This window comes from Neolamprologus multifasciatus, chromosome 7 (genome assembly GCF_963576455.1).
Source record: "Neolamprologus multifasciatus chromosome 7, fNeoMul1.2, whole genome shotgun sequence".
In the NCBI taxonomy this organism is placed as follows: Eukaryota; Metazoa; Chordata; class Actinopteri; order Cichliformes; family Cichlidae; genus Neolamprologus; species Neolamprologus multifasciatus.
This window is the reverse complement of record NC_140445.1, coordinates 35,476,202-35,495,608: the sequence shown is the minus strand read 5'-3', so window position 1 is coordinate 35,495,608 and position 19,407 is coordinate 35,476,202. Positions and strand designations below refer to the sequence as shown.

Here is a 19,407-nt window from a genome sequence, read left to right as displayed (position 1 = left end):
ATTTAAAAGTTGTTAATTAAACTGCTAAGCAAATAAGCTACTCAGAAACACCACTGTGTTTGAGCAGGAACAGGAAACGATACTATACCACAGAGTGAGCGAGCGAACACCAAGTGACCATATATACCAAACCCTTGGTCACTTGGTGACCAAGGGTTTGGTATATATATATATATATATATATATATATATATATATATATATATATATATATATATATATATATATATATATATATATACACACACACACATATATATGAAAAATCCAGCGAAAGCCCAGCCTTACACCTCATATTATATCTGTGGTGAGGCCTGAAGACAGCAGTTCAAAGAGGCTTCCCATTCAATCTAATAGAGCTTGAAAGGATCTGTGAAAAGGGATGAAAAAAACTGCCTGAATCCACGTGTGTGAGACCTTTACGTGGTCAGGATGACCAAAAGCTATATGTGCTGCCCAAAGAATGTGAGTACTTTTGTGAATGAGAGATCTAAGTTTTGGCTTTTTATTAAACTTTTATTAAAGTTTAATATTTTTTATCTACAGAGTAGATAAGCAATACTTGTTTTATCCATGTAAGGCAGGGGTGTCAAACATAAGGCCTGGATGCAGGAACCATGGCTCAATCCACCCTGTCTGATTGCTTTGGAGAATGTAAAAACTGTCCAGAAAAACAATTTATTTATTTATTTTGGTCAATTTTACAATATTGTCAAATGTAAGCCCAAATAGCTGTGCTGGTAGGTTTCTTTAGATCATTTCCCAAAGTCAAGAGTGCATGAAAACTTTATTTAAAAGTCATAAAAATCACAGTTTGTTGGTTATCAATTGTTTGTGCTACCCAGTCATATGCAAAGTGTTAAGGCCAATGTGTGACCCACCTGTCACTGAGACAAAAACCTCAATACAGAGCAGTAAATTTAGGCCAGACAAATGACGAATATCAAAAACTAACCAACCCCAGTTACCATTTTAATTCACTTTTTTTTTTCTATATATAAATAAATGAATTGCTGTTATTATTGAGGCCCACCTGCAGTACCTTTGTAGTCCACTAGGGCCCCCAGGCCACACTTTGGGAACCACTGCTTTAGATTAACGGAATATTTCAGTATAACATAGAGACATGAGACATATTGTCGAAACTGCACTTCACTTTCTTAAGACATCTCAGGGATTTGTATGTAGTTAAACATCTTTACAGTGAAACAAACGGGGACGATTTGGCAGTATCTTTTTAAAGGTTATTAGGCAACGGTTCATACTGACTAACAATCAAATTGGGCTGTACCTAGTGATTTTGACACCGTTGATATAAAGTCTTAACAAAGGGGTCTGAATGCTTCCTGAAGCAACTATATGATCTAAACAGATAAATTCAAGCCGATTACATGGCAACAAGCCAATGGAAGACAACCTGCTGAAGTTCACACCGAGCATCAGGATGGGGAAGAGAGGAGATTTAAGTCACTTTAAATCTGACATGGTTGAGTGGTTTGAGAAAATGAGAAACTGCTGATGTACTGGGATTGTTCCAGTATATAAGGTTGACCTCTCCAGTCACCAGATCTCAGATCAGTAGAGCACCTTTGGCATGTGATGGGAGAATCAGACAGTTCAGTTAATAAAGCAAGTGAGTGTATTTGAGAACAGCTGGAAAAAATACTAGTGATGTATTCAGGATCTAACCACTGTTGCTGTGTGTTATGAACGAGACACTCCAAGTTTTCTTTTATAATAATCTCTAATAATATATTTAAGTAAAAAAAACAGAATATTTACAGTTTAGATACACTTTTTTTTTTTACAAATTAGAATAAGATTTACATATAAATATAGAGGAACATTTTATAGTGCTGTACAAACAGAACACACAAATACACAAAAAAAAGTCAATTACATCAGTTTGTTTTTGTAAATAAATGAGTTTTTTTTTTTTATTGACAGTGTTGTATGTCGTTGTTCATTTCTGAAAGAAGAAACCTGACAAAGAGAACATTTCTGCCTCTAATGTTCTACTTTTTCTAATGTTAATTCAGTTCTCATGGATAAGCATACATCACAGCCACTAGTTTTGGACGTTGCACCCAGAGGAAAAAGTTTGCCTGCAAATGGCACAAAGATGAAGCTGATAGTTTGCTATGATTTTGACACTTGCGCATCAGTTAGTTGCATCTGGTTGGGACGACACACTTGGGACAAAGTGGACAGACTGGAGTCTTTTTGAAGATAAAGGACAGCAAGTCTGTCCCAGTATCCACGTTTACACCTCAGTACCTCCAGATAGTCAGAAATCTATTCAAACCAATCAAGTTATCAGCATTAAACGAACTGAATGTTTACTTTTGGACCAACTTTAAGAACGACTGAATATTATTTAAATCTAAAGAATTGTTTCCATCATCATCGTTTTTAGTCTCACAAATTAAAATATGTTAATCCTCATGAGATCGATACTAATAATATATATCTAATGATGTGTTCTGGTTAGTATGAGGAGCACAGACGGTCACTGAGAATTATAAGAATGTATTTTTTAAAATTAAACTTAATTAATTATATGTAATAATTATCTTAATTACTTTTTTAATACTATTCAACTTCTGTGCTGGCATCATTAAAGTTCTTCTTGCTCTCATCCATTTAAGCTCAATATTAAAGCTATACTTTATATCATTTTCAAAACGTGTAAACCATCCATCCATTTCCCTTTATCTATGCGCTGCAGTGCTGGAGCCTATCCCAGCTGTCACAGGGCATGAGGGAGAGGACAATCTAGGCAGTTTGTTAGACCATTGCTGGGCCAACGCAGAAACGTCAATGTTTTTTAATGCTAGCATTTGGTGTCACAGCGCCCCTTTGTGGCCAAAACACATCACAACCATTGCTCACTTTACATCAAACATCAGGAATTTGCAGCAGATTTCTGATTTTCTTTTACAGATGTTTGATCCCTTAGAGAGTTTGGTAGATTTCTTTTTAGAAAGTTTGCCATGATGGAAATATCTCACTGAGTGTAGATTTGTCAAGGTGAGAGTCTAGTTTGTATAGTTTTCTCCATGTTTAAGGTGCAGCCCAGTGCACCGTCTGAGTCTTCTGCACTGATTTCAGCTGCTTTGGTGTCCTCTGGGTTCAGCTACAGTTCAGCAAGCCGCCTGTGAAAGTGCTCACGTCTTTGTGTAGGGCTTCTGGAGACATAGTGAGCCGTGGTGAGGAAGAGGTTGGCAGTAGTAGTGTTCGATCAGTGTAGACAGATTGGGGAAGGTCAAATCAGCTTCCAGAAATATACAGTCACCCTGCCAAAACACCCAACAGAAAGCTTTATTAGTCTGACGTGTAACTTACTTACAAAACATAATAGGCACTTATACCATACAGCTAAAATACAACAGCAGGTTTCTTACCTCTTCAAACAGTCTGTAGTTTCTGGCTTTGCCTATACTGATGTCCCACACCACCAGCACCTGGATAACACACCAAAAATGATTTTATTTAGGCCTAGATATCAGAAGCTCTTTTATTATTATTAAAATAATACTGTCTACCCAAAAACTGTAAAAAAATAAAAATGAAGTATTCAGAAAATGTACACATTTATTGATTAGATCATATTGACTGTTGCTGTTTACAATTATTATTAAACCTTTTACGGCAGCGAGATAGATTTTTCAGCCCAGAATGACGAAAGATATTTCATATATGGCAATCATAATCATTAGCTTTCAGGAGCTGGTGCTTCAGAGTTACTTAATGTTAAGCATCTCTCAGTAACACAAATTTCCATTATGCTGTACTGGAAACTATTATTTTATTTTATAATTTTTTGTTATTAAATATTTTTATTTTTTACCTTTGTTGTTTTGGTTCCTGATTTTCTGATGGCGTACAGTCCATCATGTGGAGGAGTTGGACTCTCTTTGAATAACCTACAAACAGAAAAATGATCACCGGTTATGAGTTATCAGAGGAAAACATAAAGCAACTGCCCCATGTTAAAAGTAAGGCACTTAAATAAGTAGTAGTAGTTCAGTTAAAACTGAAGTGAGGCTCATAGAAAGAAAAACACAAGCAGAAAGAAATGCACTGTTTTGCCACTAGAGGGCAGAAAAAACAAAAAGCAGCACTGCTTAGTTTACTGAAGAACCGTTTCAGCTTCCAGCTCTAAATGTAAAAACTAAAAGTGAGATACGTACTTTTCTACGAAGCTGGTTTCATTCGAATCAATGAACACAGAGTCTGGCAGCTGGACCTGCAGATACAGAAACAACTGATTAAACTCAATTCATTACTGTTACTAGGCTCTCACGAGGCTGAGATCTCTGCTCAGATATACAGCAGTGAAACATAAAGAACAAAATTGTGTGTTATAATAACTACACAGGTCACATAAAGATACTACAGTTTAGATCATAAGCATGTCGGCCTGGCACTGCCTATAACAAAGCATGGCTCAAATTTCAATATCTTGTTTCAGTGTTTAATAAAAATTGAATTGCTTCAACTTCATGATTTGAAAAATTGGCATAAAATAGTTGTTTTAGCAGAAAATAAGATTATTATGATTGGATTATGACTTCCTCCCACCTGAGCGCCTCAGAATCAGCTGATGCTGTGATTTTTGTTTCTTTTTCGTTTGCTTTAGTGAATTTTGAAGGCAGTTCATAAAGACTAATATGCAGCCCAGATAAAATGACTTTTAAAACAAAAGGGATTTCCCTGGGCTCAGTCATGATGATACAAGCGGTTATCTAAAGCAGCATGTATTTCCACAGTAATTTAGCATTTTTATCAGCTGACACATCATTTCAGTCTCTCTTACATTCTCATAGTCTTCGTCAGAGTCATACGCGGTCGAGTCTCGTTTCCTCCTGAAAGCTGCAGTTTCGTCGTTGATGGAACGGAAGCTCTGGCCCTCTGGAGATGTTCTTCTGGTGAAAAAACATGCCTTAGTGATGCAGGGAAACTTTTATGTTGTCTTTACATACCTATTTTATACATGAACCAATAAAACAGTGTCAGTAAGACAGCTTTAGAATGATTGTGGATGTTTTCCTTTCAATTAATTTTTTGATCATAAAAATCAACCTGAATTTCACTGTTTAAGTCAGACTTACTGAAAGGGTGTTCCTGGCGACTTGGGCTTGGGTGGAGGCATTGATGGCTTGACTCCTACTAAAGGTAAAGGAGGTTTGGGTATAGATGGCTTATTGAGTAGTCCAGGTTTAGGTAGCGGGGAGTGTGAAGGGTGACCAGGCAGTGGTGGGTGACTGGAGGACGTTAGACTGAGAGATACATTTGTGTTTGGGCATGGTGGAACAGGCATGTTCGGCTTATTACGGCGGTAGCTGTTTTCTAGTGACTGGCTCCCGCCAGAGTGAGGGGGACAGGGGCCATTTAGGATAAGCCTGTCTAGTTTTTCACAGATGGGCAAAGTAGCTGGTGACTGGACTGAAACAGACGGCGTAGGCCTCCAGTCTCTTTTGTCATTTGCTGTTACTCCCACGGAGGTTGACCTGCCTGGTTTCTTTGCATTGGGAGGAATAGGTGGAGGTGTGGAAGGAAAAGGATTCTGTAAGTGAGGGGCAAAAGGTAAAGGTGGGGGTGGGCCTTTGGTAGACTCCTTCTTTATGCACGGAGAGGGTGGACAAGGTGAAGGTTTCCTGGGGAGCGGAGAGGTAGGGGCTTTCAGTTGTAATGGGATGGGAGGGAGGAGGCTTTTTTGGCCTGGACTGGAGTCTTGACGGTGGGGGAATGTCACTGGCACAGGTGGAGGAGGGTAAGAGGGCGGTGGACCTGTGGGTCGACCTGACGAGGTAATGAATAGAGAGAGTCAGTATTGCTTCCTGTTTCAGGTAAAGATCTTTGTGTTAAGGAGCCATAAGTACAGGGAAAGAGGTTGAGGTGGTCACCTGGAGATGTTGGCGAACATTCACTGTCTGGCTTCAGATAGTCCTCCTCATCGTCATCATCATCATCATCGTCATCGCTGTAATCTTCACATAGAAAGAAGAGGTGCAACAATTTATTAATGCACAAATGCCATATAAGCTTATATATTATCCATGGATATTCATTGTTGTTGTCTTACTAATTTCGGTGGTATCAACAAGATGTTTCACATCCATCGGCCTCTCGATTGTGCCATAGAAACTGTCTGCATCTGAATCTGAGTCACTGTCACAAACAAAGATGGAGACATAATTAACAAATAATATGCCAAAAAATGGATTTTATTGACTGTAGGCTCACTGAGATTTCAATGAAAGTACGCGAGCCAGAAAAATCTACACTGAAAAACGTAGATGACTAATGAAGCATAAATGGTATAAAATTATTTTTAGACATGTTTTTCCATTATTTTTTTTCTTTCAGCTTTTATAGAGGTGGTCGCACTTGCTGATGATTGGCTAATTGTGCATTTAATTGACCACACCTGGCTGCTATTACCTCTTAATTCCTATGGAAGCAGTAAGGCTGTACTTGGGTTTTCACAGTACTAAGTACTTTATTTGTCCCATGTCTGTAGTTTTCTTACAACAATACATGTATAATCTATATTTTTATAGTGTGGTGAAATATGATCGAGTTCATTGAGGTTACCTTGGTAGGTGGGCCTCTTTCCTGTCGTTATAGTGGTCTATTTCTTTCCGAAGGTATCGCATCCATTTCTGTAAGACATCAAGCAAAATACAACACGTGATAATGTGAAACTGCAGCATTTAAATTGAAACAAACCCCAAACAATTTTAGCATAAATACTGAAATAATACCATAGTTGAGACAAAGGCAAAGACTAAAAATTCTTCTCAGGCTCTAAAGTTATGCTAAGTTCTCAATAAATCGCTTGGCAGGGAGGTCAAATTTTTGTACTCTTACCCTCCTCTCATCCTCACTGGCTGCTGAGAAGAACCACGTCCTGTGTTTCTTACTGAAGTGGACGATCTTGAAAGGAAAAACATTGCTCGATGTTGTCTCCTCTGCTGCTCTCATCACTCTGAAGAAGAGGACAAATGTAAGATAAGATATATTAGTGCTCCACATTATTTGATGTCATGGGAAATGTGCAATAACAACAACAAAGTACACCTGGGTGCTGCTAATGAGCCCCCTGTAATTGATATAATTACAACCTTATTTGGATGTAATATACATAAGTATGAAAAAAATCAAGGAGTTTGTTGTAAATAATTTTAGTCTGAATTATTGCTGAATCACTGGCATTGATTGAGGCTGGGATCAGACAACCTTCTTCCCTCCTTAAACCCCATTCACACATACTGTATAGACTAGGAAATGCAATAAGATGGCAATCACTCTCTGTGGGGAAGCCCTGAAGAAACACCCTGAGCTTCTTGACCATCCCTTCATCAATCAAATGTCACAAAGCAGCAAACATGAGGGAATCTAAATACAGTGATGTTTTGATGGGGATGTTTGCCACACTTTTTGTGAGGCAGCTGTTATGTGCTAAGTGTTGCTTCCTGGGGAGTTTTTCAGGTGCCCTGACAGCTGCCTACTGTAAACACTCCCTCCCTCTCCCTCTCTCTTGATGGCAGCCTGGTCAGCTATCTACATATATTTGTTCTTCTCAGTTTTAAGAACACTCCTTTATATACCCTTGAGCTCAGGTCTAACATTCCTGGAGCTTCAGGTGTACTCGGTACTGAAGGCCCATTTTTAAAGCAAGTACTTAACCTTTTCCTGCATTAAACCTTATTATTTACAATTACCATTTACATAGATGTCATGCTGTAATAAAGCTTAAATTAAACCGGTGGGATGTGAGCGTCGATGGGGCTGAGTCCCAGAATAATAAAGCCCCGAATAAGCACACAAAACATTATGGGTCCAAAGGAGAGAGTAACAGTCTAATCACAGTCGTCAAAAAACACGTGGGTTTCTGCGGCTCAGGAGGAAGTGACACCCATGTCAGAATCATTAACCTCAAAGTGCACCTAATCTTCACACAACAATATATAGACGTTGGCACAGGCTTCACCCTTGAGCCTGAAGCACTCAGTTTAGTATGTTTATTTATGTAGGAAAATGTCTTCTACTGACCTGTTGTAGCCATTGAGAGAAAACGCCCCCTGTGGTGCAGCAGAGGTACTGCTCTTAAAGTAGTACACGCAGCCCTTGTGGATGATGATGTACCTCAGTGGCCCTGGAAGGCAGGCAATACAGTGGGGCAAAAAAGTATTTAGTCAGCCACCAATTGTGCAAGTTTCCCCATGTCTTCCAACATGACAATGATCCAAAACACACCGCCCGGGCAACAAAGGAGTGGCTCCGTAAGAAGCATTTGAAAGTCCTGGAGTGGCCTAGCCAGTCTCCAGACCTCAACCCCATAGAAAATCTGTGGCGGGAGTTGAAAGTCCGTGTTGCTCGGCGACAGCCCCAAAACATCACTGCTCTTGAGAAGATCTGCATGGAAGAATGGGCCAAAATGCCAGCTACTGTGTGTGCAAACCTGGTAAAGACCTATAGTAAACGTTTGACCTCTGTTATTGCCAACAAAGGTTATGTTACAAAGTATTGAGTTGTATTTTTGTTATTGACCAAATACTTATTTTCCACCCTGATTTACGAATAAATTCTTTACAAATCCTACCATGTGAATTCATGGATTTTTTTTTCACATTCTGTCTCTCACAGTTGAAGTGTACCTCTGGTGCAAATTACTGACCTCTGTCATCATTTTAAGTGGAGGAACTTGCACAATCGGTGGCTGACTAAATACTTTTTTGCCCCACTGTATGTATTAAGAATGTTTTCATGGTGGTGTAAAAGGTGCTGTATCAGTGATGAGAATGTAAGTAGATATTGCTCTTTCATGTCTGCCTTTCAACTCACATTTCATTAGGCTGAATTGACTGCCTCCCTTCTTGTGGAGGTATCCTGCAGTGGTTACCCCTCCTGGCATGGTGAGGAGGTTCTGAGCCCCAATGGCTCGCATTGGCACCGGCCAGCACATCTCTGGAGATGACATGGTTCTACGGCAGAGCAGAGGACAGAATATTTTTCTGTCAGTCAGGTGAAACTGTAATCTCTCTAGTCGCACAAGATCGCAGAAATGTTTAGGAAATGAATGCCAGCATAAATAAGCTAACAAACAAAAACCAAGTAGCTTTGAGGAGGCAGCACAGAGGCAGGACCACATCCTCTCTGCTAGCAAACCTGCTTCCTATCCCCTTTAGCTTGAGGGCGTTCTGAGCTACATCAGCTCTCACACAGAAAACTAGAAGGCACTCAGCAGTTCATAACAAAACAAATAAATGACTTATTTGTTCTCCCATATACCCTGAAACATATTTGGAGCAGAGATGGCGATAAGACCACCCCAGACTTAAGACCGGCCACTCAAAACATCCAACGGCGAAGCCTGTTTTTGGGCTGTGCACGCTCATAGAAGTGGAATTATAAAGTGATGAACAGATTAGTACTCATAAAACACCTCTCTACTCAGCTGAGCACTCAAAGCAGCTTCTACTACAAGTCTCATTCACACAGTCACACATTCATACTGAGCTTTTATCCAAGCCTAAGTGCTTTCCAACATTCATGCAGGCAGCAGGGGAAACTCAGGGTTCAGTATCTTGCCCAAAGATAAACCGTCCTGGAAACACCTAAACCAAATAACTGGTCCTGAGCAAACCATTTCTCAACAGCTTTTAAATACGAATTATTTCATGATTTATATCATCAATAAAAAAAACAGCATTTATTTTGTAGAATTAAAAATCGGTTAGTTAATGACTGCTGGATAAGCAGTCATGACAGGGAGTGAGTAAAACAAAATGACTATTTCACTCCTTTTCTGTTAAACTAAATTAAATTACATTTATTACTCAGTCAAATTCCGTAGTAACATGAGTAATGCTCGGCTACTCGTCTGGTGTGGATAGGAATCTCTAATCATTAGTTGTGAATCAAAAGTCACAAACTAAAGACAAACAAATTGTGACACTGTCAGAAATGAAGGATCAACTAAGATAACATATCATGTGCTATGAAACTCTATACTGCTAATGGGACACATGCCAGTGGACTAGCAGATGGAGAGTTATAGCCTTGCTGTGTCCACTGTGCTGCTCAGGAAATGCTGCCTGGCTTGGGTAGCTCACCACAGCTGGACAAAGATCACTAAAAGAATGAAACATCTTTTTGTCAATTTCAAAAACCTTTCTTCTGCAAATTCCTGCTCTTACACCTGATGCAGGTGTTGCCTACCTCCTGTTGAGCTTCTTGGTGAAGATCTGAATGGCAGCGTTCTCCCTCAGTATGCTGACTGTGGAGGCTAACATAGTAGAAGCTAACGCTGGCAGGATATCCATAATAGAAACAAGAAACCTTTTGTTTCTGTCCTCTGTGGCATTTACTTTCCCATCAAATCCAAACTGAGGGCAATTTAGCCATCCAATTTTTAAGTCTGTCTCATTTTCTGCTTTTTGCCGCAGCTCTCTCTGATGGCCTCTGCTGATATCTATCTGTCTCACTCATAAAGACACTCAGACTAAGGTGGTGGACCTACGTAACAGGAACCTTGAATTTTTGCATGGGCAAAGGCACATATTTAGTTCACGCAGGAAATGCATAACATCCTGTGTCCTTTTTTGAGTTTTCAAGATGTAATGTGAAAAAAAAAAATGTGGGTGTGATAGAAAGAGACAGGGGGGTGGGGGTAGTGAAAATAAACATTCCTTCATGATCTAAAGTGTTTATGTATAACTTGCAGTTTATCACCAGCATCTGCTAGCCTGAGTTGGAAAGAAGTCAAGGAATGAAGTATTTAGGAAGATTTAGTTGGTGCCAAAATCCACCCCCTTTCCCTGAGATAAAAAGACCTTGAGAATTAAATGGGCATGCATTCATTTACTGATGTTGAAGCGCAGATCCTGGCAGGGCTGCTTTAAAAAAACAAGACACCTTGAAAATGACTCATGCCAAAGTCAGTTTTTGTGTTATGCTTTAGACTTCAGAGTATTTCAAATAAACTAGGTGAGGCGATGATGAATGAATGAGGATAAACACCCCACACTTTAGAGTAAAATTTAATTACATGCAGGAGATAAAAAAATAAAAAAAGAGCCCGAGACTTAAAGCTCTGCTTATTTCTGAAGGTCTGTTTTTAGAAAAAAATAAACTGTTGCAGGAACGTGGGCCCCTTTGACTCAACCAATGACAATGTGGTTTCCAAGACATTGTTTGAAGCATACTGTTGATTCAAGCATACTGTTTGATAGTTGGCTAACCTGCTGTTAGCCAACTAGCATGTTTACATACAGTATGTCACACATGCTAGCGATTAGCATGCCAGCTCATGTAGTGAACTATTTTCTCTAATCTGTAGCACCATTTAGGGTGTGCATAAGAGCTCCTCCTCTGTTAGATGTTTTAGTGACCAGGTAACTGAATCATTTAAAATCAGCCTCAGTCTCTTATATACCAAAGAGATTTAGAGGAAATGTATTTATTCTGCTCTGAATATTTTGAATGGTGAGAATATGATCGAACATAATGAAGATGAGGAATAGAAATATTGCAACAGCTTAGACTGAAGAAGCTGTGGTTAGGGCAAAGTCTGCCAGGACTGGCAGCAGCTCCCCCGCTCTGGCAGATTTGCTCCACATCACCACACCCTGGTCATAATTCAACCAAAGCAGCCTACTTTGAGAACTAGAACAAAATGTATTTGCACGGACAGATGGAAGGAATTAAACCTGTTAGCTGATAACACATGCAGGCCTCAAATACATCACAGGGTGAAACTTCAGCCTGTTTATGACCTCAGTCTGCCCTCCTTCATATCTGTGTATGTGTGGGGGACTTCAAAAAGACATACCAAAGCTATCTTGTGGTTTGTTTTTCGCCTGGGCCCATGTAATGTTTACTGATAACTATCCGATACAGACCTCAGCACAGACACAAACGAACAGGCACGCCAGACATTCTGCACTTCATCTCATCTCAGCCCGAGTGAGGTCAGCTGCCGCTTATTGTCCGATAAGGATTTCATGAAGTCCTCATCCTCACAACAGAAACAACACGATGGCGATGTGACTGCGTACTCAACACCTTTATATTCCCTGGGAAATGTGTTAATTCTTTTTCCACTGACAGAGGAGAAAGATCAGAGTCAAAAGTAGTAGTGGGAATTTGTGGGAATTAGCGAACCCCCCAACCCCCCACTGGTTTCTTCTGCAGTTCTCTCCTTGAACTCATGTTTTGTTGTGTCTTTTGTTCAACTCTCATAATCTGCATGGCCGTCAAACTGTATTTAAAAAAGAAACCAAAACATGCATCCATCCAAACATCCATAAGCTTTGTATGATACCTAAACTTAAGTTACCTAAGCTACTCGATCATCACTGTAGCTCAGTTTGCACACAGTTAGCCAAACAATCCCACAGGTAGCACTGAATATTTGGCCCAAATGTGGCCCACATCAGCACATCTTGACTTGGTTGCTTCAACTTAGCCTAATAATTCAACTTTGCTCTCAAAAATCATATTTAATATCATCCAAATGAAGACATTCTTTAAATATAGCAGAGCAGAGACGGCATGGAAAGGAAATCCTGTCCAAATAAATAAATAAAAAATTCCCCTAGTAGTGTCGCATTAGATCACTTCCTAACAAGTAAAACAATGAAACACAAAGTTTCCCCATCAGCACGCTGACAGGCTTTCTGGATGCTGATATCACATTTGCTTCTCCCATCATGTGGTTCTTGCATGACTTATTTAATGACCAAAATACGGTGACCAGAAAAAACCCCATTAAAAAAAACAACCTTCTGCCAAATACAACCGAGCTTGCCGTGGGTTCATCCTGAAAGAACAAACAAAAAAAAAAAGCGGTGTGATTTAGCTTCAAACCCGCTCACCTCACCTACTGCTTTTTTAAAGTTCCTGAAGAGATGCTAATCAGAGAACTGCTGTTTCTCAGGAAGAGACGCACAGCCCACATACCAGACACATTCAAACACATTTCCTCTCTGGACACAAACACAATGTCTGCCCCGAGCGGTAGTTTAAAATTATCTTCCACATTTAAACTGTGTGCCAGTGCCTATTTGCTCTTCACCTGAGACGGAAGTTAAAGTTTAGTTCAATGCCTGCAAATTAATCAAGAGTAGAAATCAGCAGACATCGTGACAAAGTAAATAGAATCCAGCTATCATTCACGTAGCATCTAAATTTGTCTTCCCGAGAAGATGACTGTGAAAAAACTACTGCAGGAAAAAGACAAACACAATTACGAAACGCCGGGCCAACGATTCAAGTCGTACACAACGTGTCCTCATCTCAGATATGCTCTCCAGCAAGCTGAAGAAACTCAGAAGGGGGCATGAAGACACTATAGGCTGCATGGTGTAATGTGTGGACTCATGTTAGCAGGCTGACTGCTCATTTTCAAACTGAAATTGAAACTAGTTCAGTTTTTGAATGGAAATCCCCCGATGATTCAAGTCCTAGGAACTGTTTGTGTGAGCTCATAGAACAGTGCTGTTGCAAAGGAATACAAGCAAACTCTTTCTAATTAACAGAATACAGCACAGTATGTTCCACTGGATGACATTAGATTTCAAATTAAATGGGTTAAAGTTTTAACTTATAATGATACAATATAAATTAAAACAAATGCAGAGACTTTAACATAATCTTTTTATTGAAGTAGCTTTCTGTGCTCAACCTAACTTATCCTCATATTATGGGACCTTTAAGGCACAGCTCAGGGGAAGAAAACCTTTACTGCCAAAGTAATCCATGATTGAAAAGCCTCGTGCATCCACCAGCATGGATGTGAAAAGCCTTAAATTAAACCTGAGAAGGAATACTTCCCCTCTCTAATGTTTTCATTGGGTTTCTGTGTGTTTGTGTACACCAAACCCCAGCCATGATAGAAACACCGCTAAGTTCCACGAATGTAATGCGCAATGTTAATCTTGTGGGACTTTAATCAGTAGTTTAACTTGATTGAAAATCATAATCACATTTCTGATGTGTTGCAAGGCTTGTTATATAAAGATATCGAAAAAAGCCATTCCTAGATACACTGCACATACAGATAGTAGCAACATATCAGTATCATATGAGTAATTATATCCTGTTTATTATCTGTTTGACTGTAATGGTGACCATGTTTCAAAATGCCGCATGATATAGTAACAAATTAGAAATTTAATTCTCTACAGAAGCCGTAAACCTATCAGGACTTGACAGTCATAGATCAGATGAGAAAAATTGTCGTTCTCTCATAGACTTCTATATAACCACAATTGTTTACACAACCAGGGGAGTCGCCCCCTGCTGGTCTTAGGAAAGAATGCAGCTAAATCCCCCTTTTATAGCAACATCCCAATGGGATGTTGAAAATTACCTGGGCATCCCAATAGGAGGTTGATTGGCCTGCCTATCCTGGAAAGACTGTAACTGGAGCATACAATACAACAAAATACAATTAACTGGAAAAGTCCAGGTAATTTTCTTTGTTTGATACGTCATGTCCACTAGAGCTGTAGTGGACAGATGGTGTCATGGTAACAATGATGTCAGGAGTTGGATTTGTGAGCTGCACACACAACTGCTATCAAAACCAAAAATCAACTAGAGGAGAGGCTTGTGTAGTTTTTCCTGTTGCGTTCTTTTGTTGTGAGCTATCATTTTATTCACAGACCACAGATCAAACTAAGTGTCACGGTTCTGGGTCAGTTTCAACCCAGTATTTTGAGTGTTGGATTGTTAGTTTATTTTTGAATAATTGTCGTGGTTTTGGGCACTATGGGGATTATTATTATTATTAGAATTCTATGTTTCTGTTTATTCATGTTAAGGATTTGTGCTCGGTTGTATCTCACATTTAGTTTAGGTTCTATGTGTCATTCTGTCTGTCTGTCTCTCAGGTCTGCGTCTTGGTGTAGTGTTCTCGTTTCCTGTTTTATTGTGAAGGTTTGCGTCTCATGTGCGTGTGTTCAGTTTTCCCTCTGTCTCGTCTTGTTGATTATTCCCAGCTGTGTCCACCACCTGTGTGTAATTCCCATGTTTCTCTGTGTGTATTTAAGTCGTGTCCTCTGTCATCGTAGTTGCTGGTCCGTCTGTGTTTCCACCCTGCTTCATCCGTGTGTTTCCCTGCAGTCTACCGTCATCTGTTTCCACCCGCTCTCATTCATGTCCAGGTTCGTGTTCTGTAGTCAGTTTGTTCTCAGTTTAGTTTAGCCTTTGCTCCGTTCGCCGTTTGTCCATTTCCTTTTTGTGTTTAATAAACCACCATCACACCTTTACAAGTGCCTGCATTTGGATCCACCTTTATTTTCCACACGGCTCATCTCACTCGCTGTGACAGTAAGATGTGCACAGACGCATCACTGTCTACGTGTCATAGATCTCAGCAGCTGTCAGGTGTCTACAACAAAAAAAGCACGCCGCTAACCAATGTCCACGCAAAGTGCGTGCTTCGTGCTTAGACCAGATAACAAAGACCCTCACTGCTCACAACCTCAGGCTGACTCAAAGGTCACAGGTAACCGCTGACACAGCTGCAGCCGATGCAGATTGTCCCATCCAGGAAACAGTGTCATTGTGCTGTGTTTGATGTCTGCAGTGCACTGCACCTCCCCTATGACCGACCACAATGGTTCCTCCATTAGTTCAGCTTCACTTTTTGCAGGTGTGAACACATGAATAGAAACTTTGGGTTTATCTCAAGTCATCAGTGTTCTTTTACTCACTTCTGTGAAGCTGTCCAGGTGATAATGATTAACACAGCTAAAGTGTTAACGGCACAGATCATATAAATTTGCTTGCTGCTTTTTCCACGGATACCTTCTTAGAGTTGAGAATACGTTTTATAAACACCATCATGTGTTACTTCCAGGAAATAGCCCTAACCAGCCCTAATCTGGATATATCTGTAACTTCAATAAAAGATGGGTTTCTTCTTTTTGGCATGTGTGATCTTTCATCAGGTTTACGGCCCAGATGCTGAGCAACCACCGATTCTAAGTGCCTTTTTTTATTTTTTATTTTTAAAGCTTTTATTTTAAGAAAAAATCTACAATCATTAAGTTAGCCAATGTATGTACAGTTTAAAGAAGTTAAAAATGGATTAAAGAACCAGTCATTAAGATCTTTAGCCGTTCAGCTGATATGTCTACTAGTGTTAACAGGGGAAAGAGCTGCTGTAGATTGGGTACAGTCAAAATTATTGCAAAAATGTGCAGCCCCCATCAAGTGACTTTGTTGTCTCAGCATGGTAATAAAACAGCAATAAGACTGAGTCAGCTATCACTCTGCTATCAGTTTAGAAGTGAATGGGGTCAAGTTAGCAACTTCATTCATTCTGCTTGTGACAACATAGCAATTAATAGTCATGAATTGGAGAAAAGCGCATATTTGTTGCATATCTCCATACACAGAAATTCAAATTAACTAACTACATTCAGAGTCCAGGATTTTAAACAGATATTCAGAAATTCCTCCAAAAATAGTGACCTTGTTGCTGCAGAATGGCAATTTAACTGCAAGACCAGAACCAGAATACAACCAGCGGGCAGCCAATAGACTCCAGTCCTACTCTACTGCAAAGAGACGCTTGGCAGATGAGTGTTTTCAGTACAGTCAGTGAAAAAACGATCATTTGGAGACAGGTTGCCGGTTGATGATCTGTGCAATCACCTTGTGATCAAAAGTGGTTGGCACAACTGCTTTCAATCGGACACCAACAGCAAGAGCATTCGATGGAGTTGCTGCACAACCACTGTCAAGAAGTTGCTATAATAAGCTCTACAGTGCTCTATAGTGTGAGACCTGTACCTGCAGGTTAACCATTAAAACGAGTTGGATTTATATGTTTGAGAATTAGAACAGCTTTAGCTTTCAAGAAGCAATACTTTGTGTATAATTTTGGCACTGTAGCTTGTGGAAATGTCTGGCCTTTCCAGTATCATCTCCTCGGTTTTTAATGTAAAATGAATTCAGAGAACAAGTGACCACCGGTGTGTAGGACTGTTTGGTTTTTTATTAACACGGAAAATTGGAAAAGCAGAAGAGAAACAGAAACAAGTCTTTTGCTCTCCACACACACACCTGCAGTGATGGGCTCATAGAAAGCTGAAATAGTAAAAAGCAGGTCCTCTTTCTCTACCTGCATCACTCCTTCCTGTGTCCAAATATGGCAGTGCCACTCAACAGGAACTACACCATCGTCACACTTCTGTAACGGCTGCAGGAAGGATTCCTCTCAGACTGATGCACACAAACACACAGTCTTTAGTTGGAAAGATTCTAAGGGTAAAAATCCTACAGTAGCTGTTTGTAACAAATTACAAACTGTAATTTAGCAAGAAAGAGAAAAAGCGGTGAAGAGAAAGGTACACCGGATGAAAGGAAGGAAGAGAGATAGGATGGAGATTCTGCTGTCTGACTGCATGCCCACCCTCCCCCCATAACGCAGGGGTCGAAAAATGAGAACTCATTTCCCGTAAACGTCTCCTCGTTCTCTGTCTTTCTAACGCAAACCTTGCTGAGGAAGTACCGAGGTCACAGCTGATGGCCGTCATGGAAGCTTATCTCCACTGACAAATAAAGTGGATTTTTCTCTGAGGAATCACCAAAGCTAACAGACTTGGTTTAATTTACCGTACAAAATTCTTTTTTAAAAGCAAACATGGGCCATTGGCAAAGTATCGATCGCCTGTTTTTAGAGGTGAAAGCAACAGATTACAGCTAGCCCTGTTTTTGTAACGAATTCAGGCTATTTTTTGGATGCAAATACTCAGGAAATACAAGTACTTACATTACACTTTGCATGCGTCGTTCTTCCTCTGTCCCCTCAGTGTGCAACAACAACATTCCTGCTTTGACTTTGGTTTTTGAAGAAAGTTGGCATGAAAGTTTCATTTTAAAGCCTCACACCTACGTGCTTTCAGCCTCACCTCTGTGTGTCTGCACCCTCCTGTTTCTCTTCATCTCTTATGCATTCTCTTGCAGTTTACAGTCTCACAAACACACTAGGTGTGATTTATAACTGATGACTTGTGTTTGTTTGACTGAGAACCTTTACAGTAGCTCAGCCCTGTTACTGGTTGCTCCTGCATAATGTTATGTAAAGCAGTCCTCTCTCGACAAAGTATTCCCAACTGTCTATGTTGTATTTTTGTTATTTACAAAATTTTATGATAATGATACCACCATTTCTAGCTCTGTTTTCATACTCTTGGACTCTATTAAAGTAGCTTTGCATAATTCACAGTTCATAATAATTCTTAATCATCTTATGCTGGAATTTTGGTGAAGTTTTAACCTTTGCGAACAAAAGGTTTAATATCGATCTCTCCTTTTGAATGAGTGCCTCTCATACATGTAATAAATTAATAATATATATTGCATCTTGTATTTCTAATTATGTTAGGATATTTATTGGTTATTTAAGTTAAGTTATTTAAGAGGAAGTTTTGTCTTAATGTCATTATGCTTGCATAATGTCGACAAAGAGTCCCAAATCTTGAATTCCTAATCCTGATAGAGCACAGAAGCAAGTTATATTTATTATAGCACAGATTATTTTTTTTGTTTTTTTGCACCACCATCTGTGTTTGGAAACCAAATCAAGCTCTGCTGGTAACCTTAAATTAAAACACGTTCCCTTCAAAATCATTTCTGTTGGTCTCACAGATGTTTTCTGTCTGTCCTGAATGAGAACATCTGTTTTGGAAACGTTGTGTACTTGTGTACATTGTAGTTAACTTCAGCTGTGGGGTACTGAACTGTTTTTCATTTCTTATAGTTTTACGGTAATGTTGGTTTGTCAAATGTTCCTATGTCCCCCCTGTTACGAATAAAGTTTCCTTTGGCGTTGGAGCCACGGCTATGGTGGCCGCAGGGTGAGAACAGTTTCATTTCCTGCGAAGCTCGTGTTAGAAGGCTGGAGATATGGTGGGCGCAGATGTCCGTGTCCTGCTGTTGTAGTTTTAGTCAGGATGATTACTTTCACAAAAAAACTACTCAGCTAGCCTTAGGAGAAACCTCCCTTTTGAGAAAAATGCACCCAGGTTGCATGTTAAAAATGCTAAGTTGGGAGTGACACACCTGTCTCACTACTGCCATAACCAGGTGCATCAAAAGACAGATTATGCATAAATAAGCCTTGCCTGATTACCTCAGAGAAAAGAGCGAGCTGGATAAGCTTATAAGATACAACAGCTTTAACACCCCCCCCCCCCCCGCCCCCCCCCAAAGCATGTGTTTTTGAGGTTTTGTGAATTTTAAAATACCAAGAACAGATGACTGCATTTTTTGCTTGTTTTGCTATGTTCAACCTCTAGACATCTCAGATGCAAAAATAACTGCTCAGGTCTCCAAGAAGTGAAATTACGAAAATGAAGAACTTGCTCTCCCTAATCTCCT

General features: G+C 39.8%; 1 protein-coding gene across 6 annotated transcripts in view; it reads right to left on the bottom strand.

Annotated features, from left to right (window-relative positions):
- Positions 1-1,725: 1,725 nt before the first annotated feature.
- sh3bp2 (SH3-domain binding protein 2) overlaps positions 1,726-19,407 on the bottom strand; it is a 35,405-nt gene continuing 17,723 nt past the window's right edge. For 2 of the 6 annotated variants that reach the window (XM_085167243.1, XM_085167242.1), the window contains exons 2-13: positions 8,854-8,993; positions 8,062-8,164; positions 6,877-6,994; positions 6,601-6,668; positions 6,089-6,174; positions 5,910-5,993; positions 5,115-5,805; positions 4,820-4,928; positions 4,194-4,249; positions 3,851-3,926; positions 3,405-3,464; positions 1,726-3,296 (exon numbers count right to left, since the gene is read on the bottom strand). In XM_085167243.1, coding sequence (XP_085023369.1) covers positions 3,168-3,296; positions 3,405-3,464; positions 3,851-3,926; positions 4,194-4,249; positions 4,820-4,928; positions 5,115-5,805; positions 5,910-5,993; positions 6,089-6,174; positions 6,601-6,668; positions 6,877-6,994; positions 8,062-8,164; positions 8,854-8,989 — 1,716 coding nt within the window. In that variant the 5' untranslated portion in view covers positions 8,990-8,993 and the 3' untranslated portion in view covers positions 1,726-3,167. Of the gene's footprint in view, positions 3,297-3,404; positions 3,465-3,850; positions 3,927-4,193; positions 4,250-4,819; positions 4,929-5,114; positions 5,806-5,909; positions 5,994-6,088; positions 6,175-6,600; positions 6,669-6,876; positions 6,995-8,061; positions 8,165-8,853; positions 14,716-19,407 lie in introns of those variants that run through there. The other 4 variants (XR_014875190.1, XM_085167241.1, XM_085167239.1 and 1 more) reach the window with 4 other exon arrangements.